Genomic DNA, 23,432 nt, shown 5'->3' on the forward strand with positions numbered 1-23,432 from the left:
AATCATGTGAATACTTGTGGAGCCTCATGTTTAAATAGACTCAACATTCTCAACCATTCATTATCACTAACATTTGTATTAAAATTGATAGCTTATAAAACACTGTTGCATATATTACTTTACTTAGTGATTCCTTCAATTAATGTACACCATGTACCACCACAATTGATTCTCACAAGTCTATGATGTCAATCTATATGGGGGGTGCACAGAAAATGACAGGCAGAAAAAAAACATGCAATTATTTGGAGATTACATTTTGCATTAGAGGGATTGTAGAAAGAGGTATGTAGCTATTTCCTTTTTTAAAAAAAATAATTTATTTTGCATACAGAACTGGGGTACAGGCCAGAGGCAGTGAGAGGCTTCATCAGAGACAGAGTGGGGAACAGAACAGGCAGACTGACAAAGCACACTGCTGAGGGGACCAGTGAGTAAGACAGTAGGGGCCTGCCTCACCATGTGGTTCACCTCCTGCGGGGACGCGGGGACCGACTCAACTGAAGAGGCTGTGACCAGCTTGCAGTGCTGCGTACTAACCTGTTGGGCAACTAGGGAGGGTTGTAGCTATTTCCTTATAAAATGGCTTTTCCGGCCCTCCCTGGTGGCGCAGCGGGTTAAAGCGCAGCACTGAGAAGCTGAAGCCACTTCTGCATGAGTTCGATCCCCGCCTGCCCCGGAGGTGACCACATGGCGTGGCAGACCTCTCCTGACCCGCCCACTGCTCCCCTCGGCAGTGTATTTTCGTAGGTCTGCCTGTTCTGCTTCCCACTCTGTCTCTGGTGAAGCCTCTCGCCGCCCCTGAGCCGCTGGCCTGTACCCACGTTCTGTATGCACAAATAAATAAATCTTTAAAAAAAAAAAAACTTAATGAGAAAGAAATATAATATTTAAAAAAAAATGGCTTTTTCATAGTTCCTTCCCAAACTTTTCAGTTTGGAATACAGAGAGGTCTGCAACAGGGATGCCATTGTACACCCAACCCTAACCTCCACTCAAGCTTTTCATATTGCTGGGGACATTTTTGTTGGCACAATGATTGGGAGCCATTAGAGGGTGTGCCAGAGATACATACAATTTGTGCGACACTGCAGCACACAGAGAATCACCCTGCATGATGCTGGCAAGGTCACATTTACCATGAAGTTTGTGAAACTTGCTCTTCAAGGATTCTTCTCTTGGGTCCTTCTAAGGCCTGGGAGAGGCTCTAGAAAAATGTTCATAGTCAACTGTCTTTGTAAAATCTGGAAAAATAAATATTTTAACTGCAAGCAATTAATGCCTCTGACTTTGTCCACTGAAACATTCCACCATCACATTCCACCATCACTTTTCCCTTTGCTTGGTTGTCACTGGATGGTCATAGGCCTTTTGAGGGTAAATAACCGGGGGATAAAGGGAAAGAAACAGAACTGAAAATACAGGGAGTTATAATACTGACATTCTTACCTTTGTCTTTCCCAGGATTCCAGCCACAGTTGAGAGGGGTGAGCACCTACTGATGTCTTTATAAAACACAACGTTTCCTGGAGATCAGCGTTCTCACCGTCTGGAGATTCAGGTCAGTACCCCAGACACAGTTCAGTTCCGTGTCCCTTCTCATACCCTTCCTGCCCCTTCTAAGAGCTTCTGGAGCGAAGACATAACTGATTCGGTGAGGGTAGCACATAATAATTATGAATACGACGGCGCCCAGGTTCCCGGTAGAATGGAATGGGAGTTTAAGTCACCAGCTACCTGACCCTGATGGGAGTTATTGGGTGCGCACTCAGGCCGGCACGACACTGGGCAGCAGGGGGCGCTGTGGCAGGAGTCGTGCGGGGCACTCTTCCTGCTGGCAGGCCTCTCGCCTCCTCCGGCGGCTTCCGGCGCGGCTCCTGCGCGACAGTGGCGGCCAAATCATGGACCGTAACCCATCGCCGCCGCCCCCCAGTCGGGAGGAGGACGAGGCCTCCGGAGATTGCATAGGGAGCACGGTCTACAGCAAGCACTGGCTCTTCGGCGTCCTTAGCGGGCTCATCCAGGTGCGGAAACTCGCGCCCCACGTGGGTTTCCCCCGGACCCCTAACCCCGTTGCCTCTGCCAGCCCCTCGTTGCCCCGAGAGCCTCCAGCCTCCGCCCTGTTCTGTTCTAGGCCCGCCTGGGCTGGGTGGGTGGGGTGGGGGGAGAGGACCCTATGCTTGCGTCCTGACCTCCTCCGCGGCCCCCAAACTGCGGGGACCCACTCCCAGTGCCTCAGCCCAAAGGGAAGTAACAGTGTCAGGGATGCAGGGATGCTGGGGTACTGGCTATTAAAAGATTTTACTTTCGCAGAATTTCCAAAGACATGATCATGCAAATACATTGTTAGGATCTTTGCTTCCTCTCCCCACTGTAGTTTCCTAAGTCATAATTTATCTATTTCGTGAGGTTTTTTTTTTTTTTTTTTTTTGTTGTTGTAGAGTAAATGATGAATTTGGAGTCTTGGGGCTCTTATACTAAAATCGGGGACTTACTAGTTGCGTGACTGGACAGTTCATTTAACTGTCCAGAGCCTTGACTTTTTAAATTTTTATAAAGTGGGAAGATGGTGTAGAGTTATTGCGTAGGTTAAATAAGATTATAAAGGTGGGGGTAGGTGATTAACGTGGTGTTTGCCATAAGGGAGGCTCTCAATAAATACGAATTTTATTCTCTCCTCACTATGTTTCCTTAAGTGATTTTTCCCACTTGAAAATTTCCTCCTTTCCAGTCCATCATCCACACAGTTGCCATATACACAAATGCCAGCGTAATTCTCCTTGGGGGGAAAAAAAAAACAAACAAAAAAATCCACCAAAATTCGGCTCATGGAAGCTCCTTGTAGGTCTCATTGCCTACAGGAAAAAATAAATTAATAATATAATAGTTTATTTTTACATCATTTTGTACATTTTTTTTCATCTCAATTGTAATCCCCGTGGTTTCCCCATCACCCAGTCACCCTTGTGCCATCACCATAGTCCGGTGCACTTCCCTTCCCCCCACCTTTTGATCCCATTCCCCACTCCACCCCCACAAAATGTCTCTGGTATATGACTGTTCATCATTCTTATTATTTTCTCGCCTGGTCCATTATACTTCTGCTATGAGCGAAACCATCCGGTATTTTTCTTTCTCTTTCTGGCTTATCTCACTAAGCATGATCTTTTCCAGCTCCATCCAAGTTGCTGCAAAAGACATGTGTTTCTTTTTTTTGGTTGCTGAGGAATATTCCATTGTATATATGTACCATATCTTTTTAATCCTGTCATTTACTTTTGGGCATTTGGGCTGCTTCCATGTTTTTCCAATTCTAAATAAAGCAGCAATAAGATGGGGGTGCAGGTATCTTTTTGAATCAGTGTTCTTGTGTCTTTTGAGTAGATACCTAGGAGTGGGGTTGCTGGGTGGTAGGGAAGCTCCATGTTAAGCAGTTTGAGGAACCTCCAAACAGTTTTCCATAGTGGTTGTAGTGCTCAGTCTTTTCTTAACTCTAAACTTGCACTTTTTTCTTCCCTTCATATGACAAATGCCTATTATCCCCTAGGGATGTAGCTTAAATATCACCTCCTAAGAGAAGTTTTCCCAGTGGTCATTGGTCCATTGGTTTTGCTCTAGCAACTCTTTACAGTTTAGTTTGATCACTTGGCCTTGTCTATTGTGATTATCAATTTACAGGTGTTTTTCCTACTAGGTAGTAAACTGCTTGAAATCCAGAGATCCCATCTTACTCATTTGTGTTTCTACCCCAATGCCTAGCTGCAGTATTTATTCCATGAATATTGAATGCCTGCATCTACTGAGGGTACTACTTTAAAAACACAAACAAAGTATTTGCAAGAGAAGATACTTCAAGGTAGCATCCTTGTGACTCCCATGTGATTATGGGATAATTTTCCTTGGGGGCTATTGGGGAGAGCATTTATTCATCTCTTTTCTTCCTTTTTGTTTCTGAAGCTTGTTACCCCTGAAAATAACAAATCCAGCTCAGATGATGAGGAACAACAGACGGAACTTGATGAAGAAATGGAGAATGAAATTTGCAGAGTATGGGATATGTCAATGGATGAGGTATGGGAGTGAAGGGAAATTGAAAAGGGTAGGGTAAGAAGGTGGTGAATGGATTTTTTATAAAGGTGCAATCCTTAAGTCGCGGGGAAAAGACTTTAGTGTCTCTTATAACTCCTGTATATGGCACAGGGATTGAAGTCTCAGGAACTTTTAAGTGCCAGACATCTGCGTTTTATTCTATAGTGTGAAAGTATTTTCATAGATATTATAGGGATATAGGGAGTACCTTATTTTGCAGGTAAGTAAGAGTTGAAAAGAGATTTGATTTACATATTTTCTCATTGTGCTTCTTAGCCTTTTGAGTAGATTTTTAGTTAAAATTCTTGTTTTTGTCTCTTACCTCTCTCCTCCATATTGTCACCTAAAATGTCTTTTTCTTAAAAGATATTTACTTTTATTCTTTTGTCTTGAAAGCTGCTAATAGATAGTCATTGTCTTCAACCATTTGTTTAAAACACCATCGTTGAGGTATAATTGACACCAAGACCTATGTATAATTTTGAGTATAATTGACATAAAAAACTGCACATATTAAAAGTATACAATTTGAAAAATCAATGCATGATACCATTTCCATATCAAAGGGAGAGAACATATCTGTCACCCCCAAAAGTTCCTTTCCTGGGCAACCTTGGCTTGGATTTATGTCACTTCAGGGTACTTTGCATTTAAGTTTTATATAAATGATGATTATATTTTCTTTTGGCAAGTCTTGCTCTTTCATTCATCGTTATTATTTTAGGAATCATTCATGTTTTACTACAGGGGCTACATTACCCCTGAGGGGAGAAATCAAATACTGCCTAAAAATTAATGATGTAAGAAAATAAATAAATTTTTAGGCAGTTAATCACAGGGAGGAGATAAGGGAGAAGAGATTATAAGAAATGATTAGAATTTAATTTTGTGTAATTCTGTATTTTTTACCAAAAAGTTTTAGCTACACATTGAGGAAGTGGCTGTCATCTGGCTATACATTGTTTCAATTATGGTAACTTTATACTCTTGAAATTAGGTGGTATTAATCCTCAACTATGTTCTTTTTCAAAGTTGTTTTGATTGTCCTACAAACAAAGGAAATAACATAATTTGTATTATCATATTAATTTTAGAATCCTCTTGTTAAATTCTACAAAAAACTTGCTAGAATTTTGACTGGGATTTAGTTGAATTTATAGATCTTTTGGCAGAAAAACTGACAAATTAATGACAGTCTGTCTTTTGACCTGTGAACAAATTATAGCTCCCCATTTATTTAGGACTTCTTTAGGTCCTATCAGCAAAATTGTCCAGTTTTTAGTATATAGGTTTTCACCTCTTGTGTCAGGTTGGTTCTGAGTATTTTGTGTTTTACATTGATTTTCATTTTCAATCTGAATTGCTTTATTTCTTTTTCTTGCACATTTTCTTTAACGTGAGCCCCCAGTATGATGTTGACCAGAAGTGATGAGAAAGGACAGCTTTTTCTTCTTTCCTGACTGTGAGCATAGCCTTGCTTCTGTCACTAAGTATGATGTAGCTGCAGACTGACAAGTTTCCCTTCTGTCCCTGTGCCTCGAGTTTATATCAGGAATGGATTTTGGATTTTATCATGCTTTTGAAAACAAAAATATCTATTGAGATGATTGCTTTTTTTTTTTTTTTTTACTTTAAAAATATGGTGAATTGCATTGAGTAATTTTTCAAGTCACTAGACTTTTGTTTAGAAACTATCAGTGTTCATGAAACAACGTCCTTTTGCTACCAAAATAATTACACTCTCTTCACAGATTGGAAAGCTTTCTCTCTTCACTTATCAGGGAGAGTTTGTGTAGAATTGATATTACTTCTTTCTTAATAGTTGGTAGAATTCATCAGAACTTAGAAGATAATAGTTTTTGAGATACAAGTTTCTACTATAAAATTCACCATTTGGTTGTTGTAGTATATTGTGGGCAAAACTGTAAATGCAATTCCTTTAGTAGTAAATACTTGATTTTTCAGGTTACTTTGGTAGTTGGTGAACTTCTGGGATTTATCTATTTCATTTAAGCTGTTAAATAGTGGCATAAAGTTGTTCACAGTGTTATTATCCCTTTAAGATTTATGATGGTACAGCATAGTATATTGTCTCTCATTCCTGATATTAGTAATTTGTGTCTCCTGTCTTTTTTTTCTTTCATCAGGCTGACTAAAAGTTTTACAATTTATTGATCATCACAAAAAGTCACCTTGAGTCTGATTCTCTGTTATTTTATTGCTTTCTATTTCATTGACTTCCATTTTGGTCTTTATTCTTTCCTATCTTCTGCTTACTTATTTTGATCTTTGTCTAATATATTCCAGTAGAAGCTGAGGCTTTTAACAAGATACAGTTTCCTCTGAATATTGCTAAGTAGTGTCCCACAACCTCTGGTATGTTGTGTTTAACTTCAGTTAGCTAGAGCAGTTTCTAGTTTTCCTTTGGTTTATAAGTTATTTAGATTTCAAACATTTGGAAATTTTTAGGTATCTTTTTGTTACTGCAGTGAATACTCTGAAATCTTTTCAGTGTTTGAGACTGCTTCATGACCCACAATGTGGTCTTTCTTGGTAAATGGTCCATGGTCACTTAAAAAGAATATATATTCTGTTGTTGTAGTATGGTGTGTATGTTAGTCCAGATTGGTAGAGAGTATTGTTCTACCTGACAGTTGAAAGGCTGTGGTTAAAAACATTTTTTTAAAAAAAGAAGTAGAACCTGTTTTTCAAATGAAATCTTAGCATGATCCTTAAATATAAAACACGTAAAACAACTGGTGTTTGAAATTGTTGGTGCAGGGGAAGCGTTGAGTTCCTTGGCCTCCTCTTCACCCTCTCACGGTATCTCTTGAAATACCTCTAGACAGTTGAGCTGTTTCGTTATCGCTGGTACAAAGTTGCTTTGACAAGTCTGTGTTCAGACATGACTCAGTGTTTGAGTCATCAATGCTGACTTCAAGCATCAAGGACTCAAAGATATTTCCTGCAACTTCATGCATTTATGCTCTTTCATGCTGCTTTCAACCTGGAATGACCTCCAGCCCAGCTTAAATGTCACCTCATCTGTGATGCCTCCCAGACACTCCACGCGGAATTTTCATTCTGTTGAACATTGTGTTGTTGTGTAACACTTATCTTGCTATTTAGTGATTGTTTTGGACCTCTATGTCCTCTGATAGGTTTTTTTTTTTTCTTTTAAAAGCCAATGTCACCTCTTCAGAGATATCTTCTCGGATATATCTTAAGTGGCTCCCCTTAGCTTGACTTGTAGCATACACTATCTTGTTTGTTTTCTTGTAGCACTTAGAAGTGATGCAGTGTAGGGCAGCTCTCCTCACAAGACTGGCTGCCTGTGCCTGTGCAGGCATCTCTTCCAACAAACCTGCTTCTTTCACATGCAGCTCTCTCTGCCGCTTGTGTCTGTGCAAGAATCCTTGCAATAAACCTGCCCTTTTGGATATTGAAGAAAAAAAACGATGTAGTTTAGTTACTTACATGTTTATTATTTATTCACCACTGGGATTGAGACTTTATCTCAAATATAGGCTGAAATAAAGCAATGCCTACCTATTACTTGACTTTTTCAATAAATGTTTGGTGAAGAATGAATGACAGAAGACCTGAGAGGTAGTGTAGTGTGCTGATTTAAGACCATGGCCTTCAGTCATGCTTAAATCCTGGCTCTGTTCTCCTACTGATTAAATAATCTTATGCAGGCTGCTTAACTTTTTAAAACCTCAATTTATTAGTATAGTGGGGCTAATAATAGCTCCTTTATAGGTTGTTTTGAAAAGTAAGTGATTTAGTATGCATACCTCTTCCATGTGCCTGGCAGTTAATATTTAATACAACAATATTAATTGCTATTATTACTGTTGGTGTTGATATTGTTCTGCCATCCATCCCTTGCTACTCCAGGAAAATGTTAACGGTTATTAAATAAGTAAGTACCTTCACATTGCAAAGAGTCGGTCATATAATAAATAGTCTGATCACTAAGTATGGAAGGCACCTGTTGCTATGACTTTAAATTTGGAGTGTATCTTTGGAAATACTGTTTCTCTGACCACTGTCTCTTAGTAAGTAGAAGTTGCCTCTCAATCAACAGGTTTACCTCAATTTCAGCTTTTGAGGATTATTTCTCTCTCTCTGGGGCACCTCCAGGGTGCTTGCTAGTATACATATTGAACTGCATTATCACATAACCTGTGTTTTAAGGTTAGCTGTCACAGATATACTCCTCAAATTTGATAGAAGTCTGAGGCAATTAAACAGCCAGACATTTAGTTTCATTTAAATATTTTACAGGGCATATCTCCATAGCTACATGACTTAGTTTTGGGGCCCACATTCCTAGTGAGATAGGGTCACATGTCCACTCCAGTTCTTTGACTTGGGTGGGGTGCCCCAGTAGTTTGGACTGGGCAGACTCTAGGAAGGAGGTTTGTAGCTGCCACATTTACATTGCAATCAAAATTTTTTTTCTCTTGAAGATTTTGAAAAAATACATCCTGATTTTGGGCATGAGGTTTTTGGGACAGTATAAGTTTGACCTGTTTCCCTATCATATTTTAAGTTCTTAGAAAATAGTAATTACAAATGTTACTTTTTTCATATCCCTAGCTTCAAGCATAATACCTGACACTCAACAAATGTGTTTTGTGTTAATGAAAATCCAACCAATTTAAAAAAAACAATGGGGGAAAAAAAATCAAAACAAAAAAAAAAAGAAAAACCCTTGGAAAAACAAGTTTGAATTGGGTAAGGAAATGGCCCAATGGGGTGGGAACAAAAAACAAAAAAAATTTAAAGGTGCCTTTGGCCAATAAAAAAAATCCCAACAATAAGGGTTTTTTTTTCCTTATGCCTAAAGGAGGTGTATGTGATTTTTTTAAAATGGGTTTAAAGAGGAATAGCGAGCACCTAAGTTAAAATTATCTTTATTTTCAGGATGTGGCTTTATTTCTCAAAGAATTTAATGCATCTGACATATTTATGGGAGTATTGGCCAAATCCAGATGTCCTCGATTAAGAGTAAGTATATGTATTTCTTTCTTTCTTTCTTTTTTTAAAGATTTATCTACCTATGCATAAGAACTGGAGTACAGGCCAGAGGTGCAGGGATGAGAGGACTCACCAGAAACAGAGTGGGGAGCAGAACAGGCAGATCTGGTGAAATACACTGCTGAGGGGAGCAGCAGGGTCTGCCATGCCATGTGGATCACTTCCCTGACCGGGGATCGAACTCATGCTGCAGTGGCTGCAGACAGTTTCATAGTGCTGCACTCTAACCCATCGTGCAACCAGGAAGGGCCCAAGTGTATATATTTCTAAGACCTCCTCTCTGGAATAATAACAGATAATGCTGGATAATCTGTCATTAATTTTCTTACTGGCTACACATCAGTCTGCAAGTCTTTATCAAACATACTAGGTACTAGGTAATACTGTATTTAAAATTGTTAGAGTCACTGAATTTTATATCTGGGATGGTCCAGGGAGATTAATACTTTCATTTAACAGCTGTGGAAACTAGATAGGAATAACTGAAGTCTAATATGAGGCAGACCAGGAAACAGTCCCTGGACTTCCCCTTTCTCAATTCAGTGCTCTTTTTACTTATAAAATCCTCCATTGCTTAAAAACCATCACTCTAAACTCAGTCTGTTACTCAAGACTTTCTATAATCTGAACCTAACTCATCTGCCAGCATGCAATCTGCCCTCCAGATGCTCCTTCTAATCTAGCCAGCCCTGCCTACTCCTCAGCTTACCGTGATTGCGCTGTGCCTTTGCTTGTATGCCTTCCCTGCCCTCTCACTATTTACATTTATGACCCAAAGTGGTACTTTCTTTCCCAGGCCTTCCCCATTGAATAAACTCTCAGTTGCCATTGCTGGTAGCAACTCTCCCAGAATTATCTCTCTTTGCTTCTTATTTTAGTCTTTATCTGTGTTCTGTACAGTGTGCTGTGGTCAGATACCATTTAGGTTGCATGTGCTGTGCATTTTGTGGGTGATTAGTAGGTCATATATTAACTATAATTATTATAAGTTACTGCTTGTTATTTATCATGTATTTGGTTTCAGTACTCTCTATGACTCTATGAATAGGCATTTATCTCCACTTTATAAATAGAAGAACTAAATCTCATGTTAAGAAATTTATCTAAGGTTGTGCAACTGGGAGAGAATGGAATTGGAGTTTAAACTTAGCTTGTCCAAACTTCTGTATAATCACTACAGTATTAGCCTATTTTTCTTTGAAAATAAGAAGTGAGAATTCTGTAATATATTTTTACAAATTCAATTTGAATTAAAATTTTATGTAGTAAAATGTCCCATCTGAATTTGTTCCTGCCGAACAATGAACCACTTTTTTCTTGCTTTGTTATATTAATGTAAAGATTTGACAGTTATATGATTTTCTCTTGGATTTTTGTAACTTAAACATGTTGATTCATTTGATTAGTATGTAAAGAAAATAAGCCTATATGGGGATGGTACATTTAAAGAAATAGTTACATCATTAACTATGCTTGTCAGCCATAGCCTGTCTACAGCAGTGCTTCTGAGCCTTGGCCACAGGTTAGAATCACCAGCAACACATGCTTTCAAGCTTCAACATAGCCTTTCCTCTTTATATTCATTTTCCTAGTGAACATTTCCCCTCTTTACAAATCTGTGTGTTGTATCAAGCTTGACCTCCTTTATGATTCTGTGCCACATCTCCACATATCCTCTACTTGCAAGCTGGATTTTCCAACCCAAATTTCTTAAGTTCTAACTCCGTGATTACCACACTTATTTGATTATGAAAGTCACATGGTGTAGTTGATAAACAGTAGTTTCCCAGCCCTACCCTGTAGATTCTGACCAGTACCTCTGAGATAGAACTTGGAAATCTTAGTTTTTAGCAAACTCGTTGACTTCCAAGGCTGATCCAGAAAGATATAGACTGAAATACAAATACAGAAATTGAAATAATAATCAGAAGTCTCCCCAAGAGACTTCATTTAGCAGAATTCACTTGTGAATTCTGCTAAACTTTTGTAGAATACACAATTACTGTCTTTTTCAGATTCTTTCAAAAGATTAAAGAGGGAAGAATGATCTCAAAACACATTTTATAAGGCCAGCATTATCCTGATCCTCCAATCATGCAAGGATCACACTAAAAAGGAAAACTGTACACTGATACCTCTGATTAACATAAATGCAAATAATGCTCAATAAAACCTTGGGAAATTGATTTCCAACAGTTCATTAAGAGAATCATTCATTCCATGGATGCCAAGACAGTATCTTGCTCCCTGACTTCAAACCAAATAATGGAGAAAGGAAAGCCTTTTCAGCAAATGGTGTCAAACCACTTGATATCAACAGTCAGATAATCAAACAAGATCATTATTTGACACTATACACAAAAAATAAGTCAAAATGGAGTAAATGTGTATGTATATATATATATCATCTCAAGCCATGAAATATCATGAAATATATAGAAGGAAACATTGGTGATGCATTTCTGGACATTAGCCACAGAGATGTCTTTGGGGACCAGACCAATGGCAAAGAAAGTAAAAGCAAAAATAAGTGGGACTATATGAAGCATTTGTATAGTGAAAGAAACCTCCACAAAAATGATAAAATCTACTGTCCGTTATTACAAAACAATAAATAACTTACTGGATATTTGTATATCATATATCTGACCAGAGGTTAATATTCAAAATATTAAGAACTCATATACTTCAAAAACAACAAAAAAATAAACAACCTAATTGAAAAAATAGGATTGGGGACTTGAATAGACACTTCTTCAAAGAAGACATACAGGTGGCAAATGGGCACGTTAAAAAAAAATTCAGCCTCACAAGGGATATGCAAATCAAAATTAACATGAGGTATTTGTGAAAATAGACTATTCTTGTGAGAATAGACTATGTCAAAAAAACTGGAAACAACATTTGTTGGTAAGGATGTAGAGAAAAAGAATGTGTATGCTGTTGGTGTGAATGTCAGTTGGTACAGCATTTAGGGAAAATGGTGCAGAGATACCTTAGAAAGCTAAAAATAGAAATACAATGTAACCCAGCAGTAACATTCCATGGCACTTACCTGGAAAACATGAAAAGATTAATTGGAGAATAAGGCTACAGTGTAATGCTCCCCTTCTTGGGGGCCCTCATGTCTTCAGATGGCTTCTTAGAGGAAGCCTAGTCTCTTCGTCAGGGTAGTCAGGGCCCTTACTTGCTCTATTTATCTCATGCTGTTCTCCTACTTAGTGCTACAGCCGGTTGATTTCTGTATTGTCTGCTGTATTATTAGCCTTATACTTTAGTCCCTTCCTGTCTTTGCTGATTCTTTATCCATTTGAATGTCTGTCTTCTTTACATTCCTAAATCCTACCAATTATTTAAGACTCCATTTACCCATAAGATTTCTTCTTCTATAGCACTTGCCTGCCTTTGATCTTTTTCTTGTGTCAGTCTTTTATCCCTTTTCAAATACCATTAAGTTTTCAAGATTTCAAGCAATAGACTTCTATATGCTACCTCTTTTCATCTCTTCCCAAACTTGGGTCAGTAGAAGTTTTTTTTTCAGGTTTTATTTATTTGTTTTTTACCTGAGCCACTGTGACCTGTGAAATTTGATTTGGCAGGAAATCTGTGTGGGAATTTTAGGTAATATGGCCTGTTTCCAAGAGATATGTGTGTCCATCAGCAGTGATAAAAATCTTGGGTAAGTTTTGCTACATAATAACTGTTTTTTAAAAATAGATTCCCATTTCATATCTGTAAGGAAATCCTAATATAGAAGCGACAGGAAAATAATTTTATGAGGTGTATTACCTCTTCCTTCTGATGAACACCCTCTAGGAACTTAGTTGTGTATTATGGTAGGTAGGGACTTCCTATTTATGCTCTTTACTTATGGATATGATTCAGGATTTCGATCTGTTTCCTTTTTCAGTAGCAGTGGGAACTGCATGATCAGCAGTGGTAAGCTAGAGAGGATTAGAACTGGTGGGGCAAAGTTTGGAGACAGGGGATCTTGACCAGTGTCCAGGTCACTTTAGGCTCAGAGAGCTAGAGTCTAGATGAACTGAACTTAGTGGCCAGGTTCATCCTGAGAACTCTGACTTGGGTCAGGAGGTGGGGCTTGTGACAGGCAGGGTTGCTTCTGTGATTCAAAAGCTTTTTTGCTTCTGGTTCCCTAGTTCTGGACCTGAGTATATTTCTGGACCCTAGTTCTCTTTACCTGCAGGAAGTTTTGAGCAAAAGGCGTTTAGCGGTAGAAACTTCAGTGGTTACTTTAAGAGGTGTGAGAACACTCTGGAATTATATGACATATTTTGTGAGTTTTCATTTTCTAGTCAGGGTTCATGGCTATCAATAAGAATCTCAAAGAACTTTGTGATGGTAGGTTAAGAAATATGTCATAGGCAGTTGTTAACTAGGGCTATAGGACCTGTCACAGAGGTCAAGTACTAGCTCTCTAAGGCAGAGGGAGTGCTTTTTACAGATGTGGAGGGTTTTAAAATCCGTGTTTAAGGTATTCATTCATTCCTTGTTAACGGAGTCATTTGTGGAGCGATGACTCAGTGTTATGTCTGGTCTCCAGTGATCCGTATCAAAAACCTGAGCATGAGTAACGTTAATAAGCCCTGCAATTCAATTAAATGCCTATCTTAAAATAAATATAGAACAATTTACATTGCTGATGGGATGTAAATTTGTTTAACCACTGTAGAACAGTTGGATATTACCCGGTCAAGTGGAAAGATGAGCAGATGCTGTGGTCCAGCAGTGTCCCTTACAGGTGTTTGGTAAAAGACATCACACATACCAGAGGTATCACAGGAGTAGTGCTTGAAATAGCCCCAGATTGGAATCAGTCTAAATGTCCAACAGTAGTAGGCTGGAAAAAATAAATTGTGTTCTGTTTATACAGTGGAATATACTGAATCGACCATTGTACACCTGTAGGAACAACATGGGTAGATCTTAAAAACATGGCATTGACAAACAGACTAAGATTTGAAAGAATGAATAAAGTAGTTTCATATGCAGTGCAAAGTCAAAATAAAAATAATAAAATACACAGCAAAGCAATGCAATGATGGCTAGAAAAGTGAGGATAATAGTTATTTCTAGATGGGAGCTAGAATTGTGATTGGAGGGTATATATATCCAGGGTTCAGGAGTTGCAGTATTGGCCTGTTTCTTGGAGATGTATTTGTTTTCTAATTATTCATTAAGTCTAGGGTTGTATCTTACAGATTTTATATATTCTAAATTTCACAGTTGTTTAAAGAATGACATGAAATTTCTATTTTGATATTTAAATTGTAAAAAGTGACTTGTGTTACCTTTTTTGCGTAGCCAGGTATTATTGCAGTGTTTGTATGATTCGGACCCCCCTACTCTGCTGGAGACAAGCAGGTAAGGAATCTAAGGGAGTAGAGTTAGCATTTCATGCTTGAATTTCCTTTACTGTTTTTGAAATAAGAGGTAATCTCATATTTATCATGTAGGTTGCTGCTTACCTGCCTTTCCCAGACAGAGGTGGCCAGTGTCTGGGTTGAAAGAATCCGGGAACATCCAGCTATTTATGATAGCATTTGCTTCATCATGTCTAGTTCAACAAATGGTAAGTCACCAAGAAATCTAGAAAAAATATTTCTGATAATATTTAATTGTTAGAAAACCAGGTAGCTATTTCTGGAAGTCACTGGGGGGAAAAAAAGACTTAACTGTGATATGAGAAAATAGTTCAATTTAAGATAAAACATTTCTTTTTAAACTACCTGGATACTGATAAATCCACTGCTTAAAATAAAGGAGGACAAGCAGACTTAACCAAATTGCTTATGGAATAAGTAATATTTTGGTATGGTTTGACTTTCTTGGAATAATAGCTTTAGGAATTTTGATTAACCTGACTGCTTTAAAATTTTTTTTCCTGATATCAACATCTGTTTTAATTTCTGCAGTTGACTTGCTAGTGAAAGTTGGGGAAGTTGTAGACAAGCTGTTTGATTTGGATGAGAAACTAATGTTAGAATGGGTTACAAATGGGGTTCGTCAGCCTGTGGACCAACCCCCAGAAGATTCTGAAGAGCGACCAGTGTTTAGAATTGTGCCTTCTGTACTTGAAGCTGCAAAACAAATACGGTAGGTGACCTCTTTTGTGCAAAATGAGGGAAAATCTAATTGCTAGTTGTTTATTTAAGTGATAGTCTTCCTAGTTTCTTTTCTACATACAGATAAATAGCATACAGCTGATCTTCGTCAGGTTTTATTCAGTTCTGCTATTTGTGGTGACAGGAGTTCACTCTTCACAAGAATCATAATGATTCTAATATAACGTAGCTGTCTGCTATTGTTCAGCATTATCCCTTACTATCTTAAAATCTTCAATTTTGTGAAATTTAAATGAAATAGAAAAGGGTTTCTTGTACTTTCTTTTTTTAAAGATTGATTTATTTATGCACTCAGAACCGGGGTATAGGCCAGAGGTTAAGGGGTGGTGAGAGAATTCACCAGAGACAGAGTGGGGAGCAGAACAGCCCGATTGAAAGTACACTGCTGAAGGGAGCAGCGGGCAAGACAGGAGAGGTCTGCTGCGCCATGTGGGTCAGCAGCCTGGGTGAGGATCGAATTCATGCTGATGTGGCTGCTAGCTTCAGAGTGCTATGCTTTCACCTATTGCACTACCATGGAGGGCCCTGTGCTTTATATTTTTGGACATTTAACAACTTCTGCAGTTTAACATTAACATTAGACACCCTCTGTTTTCTTGCTCCTTATGTGTGTATATATACCAGTCTTGGGTAAGTGAGACTGTAGAGCTCTGATGTCTGGGTGACGACTGAAGTCATTGGAACTGTTTATTGTTAGCCCCTAGAAAATAAATTTATGCATTGATCTGCTTAATAAAACCCATTAAAGGTAGTTCATTTTCTGTGCTTTATCTAAGTGAGGATTAAACTCATCTTTTCCCCAAGCCCACTCTTCAGCTTTCACAATCTAAGTAAATAATGCAATCATTATCCTGTTTGGAATCATTATCCTGTTTGGGTAATGTGGAAGAACTGTGGAGCCATTACTGATTCTTTCTTGTTCTACTCTTTGCCCATGGCCAGTCATTCACCAGGCCTGGTTTCTGACATTTTTTGGAATCCCATTCTTGCCACTACCTGGCAGCTGTCTTTCACTGGGACAACTGCAGCATTCTCTTCTTACCTGAGATTGCTCCTAGATCTGTCCAGTCTTAAGACTCCAGAGTCATCTTTCCAAAATGTACAGTGAACATTTTACTTCATGTTCAGACCCTTTAGTCGCATCCCTTAAGTAGGATAGATTTTAATTTAATTTAATTATTTTGTACAGTATTTGATTTCTCCTCTCAGGTACAACTCCCCTAATTCTCCCACTGCCGCAGCACCTGTGAAACCATCGCCATTGTACCTTGTGCTCGTCCCTCCCCTCTCTCCCTCTTCCCTGCTATATGCTTTAGATCTATGGTCAGCTTGCAAAATTTTGTCGTTTTCCTGACCCTTTCCTGGTACTCTGTGTTACAATCTGAGATTTCCTTCATTTCTTCAACTGAACCAAGCTCTCTTGTGTGTAAAGGCTTTCCTCACCTCCATCTTTTCTTTGCCCATTCAGGTTAGTCTGTAAACATCATTTTTCTTATGGTACCTTCCCTGACTCTCCAGGTGAAATTAAGTTTGCTTGCTGTGTGGTCCTCTAGCACTTTGGACTTCCTCTAGCATTACAGTCACCTCACTTTATTGTAATTACCCCTTTAATTATCATCTCTTCTACACTATATACTTTATGAAGGTAGAGGGACAGTGTCTGTACCTTTCTGGGTTTGTAGCCCCTGACATAATGCCTGAAAATAGTATTAAGAATATATTTTCTGAGCTATCTTTTAATTGCTCATTATCTTTTTACTTAAATGTTTGGTTGAAGAACTAGGATTGTGAATGTCTAGGAATCCAAACTATTAACAAAACATTTACACTTACGTGATTTTAGTATTCTTGGCTAGGCAACTAGGATGGCCTATGAAGTTGTAGAACATTGTTATTGTCAGTGCTTGCTTCACTGGGCATTGCATTACTTTTTCAAAAAGTCTCAGTCATTTTTTTGGTCCAGATTATTTAAGTAAACCAGGATGATGAAGATTCTCCTAGCAGTTTCTGCATTATTGCTTTCATGGAACAGAACCAAAAAGAACGTTTACTTCCTACCCTGTATGTTGATTATATTACATAATACTTGTTTTTTGTTGTTATCTCCTTACAGAATGTAAGCTCTGGTAGATGCAGATTTTGTCCTGTTTTCTGTTTTTCCTGAGCATATAGAACATTGAATAGGCCAGTGACAAATATTTGTTGACTGAAAGATTGATTGTAGTGCTGTAGACCGTTCAGTTGGTAATTCAGTGCTTTTGCTTTTTACATTTAGTTCTGAACATCTGGAGGGACTTGATGTTTACATGCATATCTTACAGCTGCTTACCACAGAGGATGATGGAATTCAAGCAATTGGTAAAATGTTATATACTATATAGGGAAGCACTATAGTTACTCATCACATTGTTTTCTATTTTTTAAATTGCTACTTTCTTTGCTGTCTTTATGAAGTACAGTGTCCTAATACTGGAAAAGACACTTGGAATTTACTTTTTGATCTGGCCTGCCATGAATTTTGTCAGTCTGATGATCCACCAATCATACTTCAAGAACAGAAAACAGTGCTAGCCTCTGTTTTTTCGGTATTGTTTTCCATCTATGCTTCAGAGGTTGAAGAGGAGACTCTAAAGATTGAAAATGGCAAGTATCATTTTATTTCACTAAATTAAGTTCTAGTCTTAACAGATTTTGATAGCCCAGGCTACCTGCTGGGTCCCTTCTCTGTTCAGAGAGCTTGCTTGTCCTTCTCTTATCTGACATAAACTAAGATATTATAGCCCAGGGTTGTTGTTCATTTGGTTTCTCTTACCCACATTTTGAAGTACATTTATTACCTGATAACAAAAATATTATATGCTCAATGCAAAAAAATTTGTGGCATTTAGAAAAGAAATATAGTACTTATAGTCCTATCATCCAGAGATAGTTACTATCCTCTCACATGAATGTATATAAAGATATGATTTTTGTTTTATGAGAAAAAAAAGATTAGTATCATGTCTACCTTTTGTATACATGGGTGAAACCTGGTAAATCCATGTAACTCCAATCCCATGGTCTCAATCACCATTTTAAATAACTTTAGCTATGACAGACTGGGGGTGTGGGACCAGGGAACAGAAACTCAGTCATGCAAGGTCCCTAGGAAAGGCAGAAAGCCAACAAGGATGTCACCATTTTCATATATATTTTTAAGTCCTGCTTTCTTGGCTACTTTTTCCATTTATAAAATGGGGCCTCCTTGGTGGCCTACGAGTTAAGTCTCAGCACTGTCACCACTACCTGAGTGTGATCCTCAGCCAGGGTGCTGACCCACATGACACAGCCACCTTTCCTGTCTTGCCTCTTATGCCCCTTGGCAGTGTACTTCAGTGGATCTGTCAGTTCTGCTCCCCACTCTGTCTCTGGTGAATCTACTCACACCAAGTACCTCTGGCTCACACCCCAGTTCTTCTATGCAAAAAAAAAAAAAAGTAAACAAATGCTCTGGTACAAAATGTTTTTTATGATTGCAGTTAAATTATTGATCCCTCTGTAATTTATTCTGTTCTAACATAAGAGAGATAGTCTCAAATTTTTCCCCATATGGCTACATAAATGTCATAGTTTTCCCCACACTGATTTGAAATTCCATCATTACTTTGTTTTAAATTTGTCTGTGTATTTTATGTAGATCCAGTGCTCTATTTATGTATCAGTAACGCTAGTGTTTTAATTATTAAAATTTTGTTTTGTTACCTAGCAATGTTGCTTGGATGATTTATACTGCTTTTGATACTTTTCCCACTTACCTTGTGTCCTAGCTTTATCCAAGTTTGTTTTTTTGTTGCTCATTTTCTTTGTTTCTTGGTGGTGATAGCTGAAAAAAAGGAAAATGTCTTTCCTGCACATCCTAACTACCTTGTATATATGTTTTCTGTTGAAAAATAGTTTTTATTTGAAATAGTAGGAACACATTTTTTTCTTGATATATGATGGTGTTTTACATCTTCCCCACCTTCCACGACTTTTAATAATGACCGTTATGATTGCATGAGAAAGTGTAGAAATGCTCTTCTTACTCCGTGCCACTGATTAACTCCTGGCTCCCTCACCCTTTCTGAACTTTAACAAGGCTTTACAGATGGGTTGGGGGGAATAAGAGAAAAGAGATTCTGGTATCCTGTAGATTGACGTAGCCTGCAAGGAATTCGTGAAGTAAAGTATTAGGTGTTGGAGTGAAGACTTGCTGGGGACACAGATAAAAGAGTGGGAGTAAATCCAAGGGGAAGATAGTAGAACAGCCAGGCAGACAACAGAAGTACTTTGAAGAGGTGACACTGAGGTGAAAACTACAGGATAAGATTTCCCTGATTGCCAGTTTTTTTCAACTATGACTTTTATATATGTAAGTTTGGTTGGGTTTTTTAGTTAGTTAAATTAAGTGAAGTTAGATTTTTTTTTCCAATTAATATCCCGATTCAGTGTTATAGGAAGCTTTTTCTGTGGATTTGTAATTACTACCCAGAAATCATGGAGTTAGAAAGGAAATCAGAGTGATACCTTTTGGCATGTTCATGCCAGACTGTCTGTCTGTTTCTCAGTCTGTGTCTTTAGTTTTATGTTCAGTTTTTATTATAGGTTTATTAAAAAGTTATAGGTTAATTAAAATGATTGATCCATCTTTTAAGTAATTGTACTCTTTTTAACTTAATAAATCTTTGAAATAAAATTTCAAAGATTTGGCTAAGGTTTTTTGGACAAAGTTTAAAATTCTAATTCTTTTCTCTCTGGCCTCCAAGATCCTACACGGTAGGACTCCTGCCTAACTCTCAAACTCATCTGGGCCCTTCTGCCCCACTCACTCTGTGTAAGCCACACTGGCCTTTTGTTCTGAAGACCTCCTGTAAATTTCCTACTTGGGTCTTTTGCACTTGTTTCCTCGACCTAAAGTGTTTTCCTTTGTATTGATACTTCCTACTTTTCAGCTGAGTGTCATCTCTTCACAGAACCTCCACTGCCGGCTACTTAATTACTTTAATTTCTTTATAGAACTTACTGAAATGTGAAATGATGTTTTGTTCTTTTGCATTTTTGAGAATATAAAAATATAAGCTGTTTGAAGGCTGAGTTCTTGATAATCTTGATTACCTCTGTATCTGTAGTATCTAAAATAGTGTCTAATAGTAGGTGTTCAGAGAGTATGAATGAATGAGAAACCAAATTTAAGTAATTTCATGCCTCTTGATTTATTTATACAGTAGAGCTCCCTCTAATTGATAGCCTGATTCGTGTCTTACAAAATTTGGAACAGTGTCAGAAGAAGCCAGAGAACTCAGCAAACTCTGACACAGAAGAAACTAAAAAGTCTGATATGACCCAAGATGATTTTCACTTGAAAATCTTAAAGGATATTTCATGTGACTTCCTTTCTAATATTTTTCAGGAATTAACAAAGGTAAGAAAAAAAAATTTAAGCAGAAGAATGGATTGGTTAATACTCCAACTTTGATTGCTAGTATTGTGATAGTGCTTTGTGGGTTTTTTTTTTCCCCCTAATATAGAACAAGTATAACCATAAGAATTTCAGGAAACAGAGAAGGAACAAACCTGTCATCATAAGTTTATATTTTATATTTTTAAATAAACAGTTAATGAAGTTTGGTATATTTGTAGTTTCCATATACTTATAACTTGATATATATAATTCTTATAGACCGATCTTTTCAATTAACATTATACTGTAAAAGTTTTCTTGACTTCAGTTCAATTCACTGAAAAAATTTCCATTTAGCAGTTTTACCCCCCCCCCCCAAAATCAGTTGCCAGAATTTACTGAAAACTTGTTTTAAGTAATATTCTTCCTGAATATGTTCAGGATTATTGCCATGAACTTTCTTTTAGCATACCCTTGATAATGGTTTTAGGAAAAACCATACTTGTGCCTATTCATTGGATTTTTGCAAGAATGTTTCCTTTTTAAAGGTGATTTGATATTCTGGTAAATTGTCCTGCTTCCCTTTTCCTGATTTGGGGTTACTTTAGCATAGGTTTTTCAGTAAGATTACTGAGTTCAACATTATAAATATGAAGATTACTGAGGTATAGTGATAACCTGTTGCCAGACTGTTTTTGACATAGGAAATTGTTGGTATAGCTTGATCCATATTTTTGGGTGTTATAGTTTTTATGACAAGTAATATCAAAAGATCACAAATTGTGCCTTATTTTGATTTGTATATTTTACTTTCAGTGTGGTTGAATGTTTTCCATTTATTTGTATATGTATATATATAAGCTCATCCATTTTGAATATTTGTATGAACTCCTTGGGTAATACTCTATTTTTTATATATCATTGCAAATGTTTTTCTCATTGTATGCTACTGCCTTTTTTTTTTTGGGACATAGATGTATTTAATTTTTATGTGGCAGGGATATAGGATGATGATGGGCTGAGAATTAACCAGGGGTATCTGATGAAAGCTCTTACATGCCATGTTTAATGGAATTTTGACTTAATTTTGAGGAAATTGGGTTGCTCCTAAGGATTTTTTTCAGCAGCAAGTGGAAAAGAGGAGATGTAATGAGGGATACTTAGTAGAATAGAATTAAATATCTTAGCGGGGAGGGGCCAGGTGAGCAGCAGAGGAGGAAAGTTGTGGGCTCTATCCCCAGTATTGGGGTTGGCCAGCAGAGTGGTTGTGTGGAAATTCCCCACTGAAGTTAGGACTGCAATGGGCACATATTTAGGTTACACAGGGGAAATAATGGTATGTTCAGCATGGGGTATGTGAATTGCCTACAGGATCAGTACAGAATTACGTGTGTTTTGTATTAATTAACAAAATACAGTTTTAGAAACCTTCCCTTTTTGACATATCTTTTTGTTTTGTTGTTTTAGGAGACTGTGGCTCAGGGACTAAAGGAAGGCCAGTTAAATAAACAGAAGTGTACCTGTGCGTTTCACAATCTTCTTCCTTTCTATAGCCCCATGGTGAGTATGAGTAAGTGTACAGGGGACTGAGTTTGGAGCATTACTAAATCAAATGTTTTTGAGTAATAAGCATTTGATCTTTGAGTCAGTTCTCCAAAGATAGTGCATACAAGTCTAAGAGCATTTGTCAGATAGGAGGCTATTGGATAATTTGTTGGCCTAGCTTACTTAGCAGTGTGAATTTTACTGTATTTACTTTTTGAGGCAACATTGATACATTTGTATTTTAAAAGAATCAACACTGAATTTAATTCTTTCTGTTACGAAATAGCATACTTTTTTTTTTTAAACATTTTTTTTTTTAAGATTTTATTTATTTATTCATACAGAACTGGGGTACAGGCCAGAGTTGTGGAGGGTGAGAGGCTTCACCAGAGACAGAGTGGGGAGCAGAACAGGCAGATCATGGAGGTACACTGCTGAGGGGAGCAGCGGGTGGGTCAGGAGAGGTCTGCCACGCCATGTGGTCACCTCCGGGGCAGGCGGGAATCGAACTCATGCTGAAGCGGCTTTAGATTCTCAGCGCTGTGCTTTAACCCGCTGCACCACCAGGGAGGGCCCCGAAATAGCATACTTTTAAACAAAAATAAGATTCATAGGTAGTCTTAGTAGAGTTTTATGATGCTTTATATTATATCACACTTGCTACCATTATACCTACTTCTAAACGGAAACTTTTTAGGAAGATGAAATATGTGATGTAGGAGTATTTGGACACATTAGCCAAGAGGGTGATTATAAAGCTCCCCCTAAAGGGAAGCAGTGAGAGGATAAATACCAGTTAAGAGTAAAACAGTGGCAAGGACTAGTTACTTCCTTTATATTTCAGAGAACTGTTTAAGAAATATTGTTGTCATTTGCGGATCAGTCAACATTTCCTTTCCCTTGGACTATTTGGAAGCCACGGAACATTTATATTTAAGAATTAATATCAAAACTAGCTTTTCCTTAATTTATGTTTCTTTCATTCTTTTGTTTGACTCACAGGTGGAAGACTTTCTTAAAATCCTGCGTGAAGTTGATAAAACCCTTGCTGATGACCTGGAAGAAAGCTTCCCCAGTTTGAAGGTTCAGACTTAAAAACTGATTTGGGATCTTAGAATTTCCTCTGCCTGAGAAATAAACTTTACTTTCACTGGCAGTGAAAATTGGCATATGGGTAATACCAGATAAAG

At 37.7% G+C, this 23,432-nt stretch overlaps 1 protein-coding gene across 1 annotated transcript; it reads left to right on the forward strand.

The window, feature by feature from the left end:
• The first annotated feature begins 1,856 nt into the window (after positions 1-1,856).
• Positions 1,857-23,395, forward strand: SAAL1 (serum amyloid A-like 1). The gene is made up of 12 exons (XM_004683001.1): positions 1,857-2,024; positions 3,958-4,071; positions 9,022-9,105; positions 12,735-12,814; positions 14,458-14,517; positions 14,610-14,725; positions 15,069-15,249; positions 17,554-17,636; positions 17,733-17,921; positions 20,522-20,718; positions 22,165-22,257; positions 23,245-23,395. The coding sequence occupies exons 1-12, from the start codon at positions 1,902-1,904 to the stop codon at positions 23,335-23,337; spliced, it is 1,413 nt and encodes a 470-aa protein (XP_004683058.1). The 5' UTR covers positions 1,857-1,901; the 3' UTR covers positions 23,338-23,395.
• Positions 23,396-23,432: the final 37 nt, after the last annotated feature.

The sequence above is a fragment of the Condylura cristata genome, unplaced genomic scaffold, assembly GCF_000260355.1.
Source record: "Condylura cristata isolate star-nosed mole 26May11 unplaced genomic scaffold, ConCri1.0 scaffold00015, whole genome shotgun sequence".
NCBI lineage: Eukaryota > Metazoa > Chordata > Mammalia > Eulipotyphla > Talpidae > Condylura > Condylura cristata.

Coding starts and splice junctions, on each gene's coding strand:
- SAAL1 (XM_004683001.1), top strand. CDS start 1,902: ATGGACCGTAACCCATCGCCGCCGCCCCCCAGTCGGGAGGAGGACGAG. Junction 14,518..14,609: donor ACTCTGCTGGAGACAAGCAG/GTAAGGAATCTA, acceptor TTTATCATGTAG/GTTGCTGCTTACCTGCCTTT. Junction 14,726..15,068: donor CATGTCTAGTTCAACAAATG/GTAAGTCACCAA, acceptor TAATTTCTGCAG/TTGACTTGCTAGTGAAAGTT.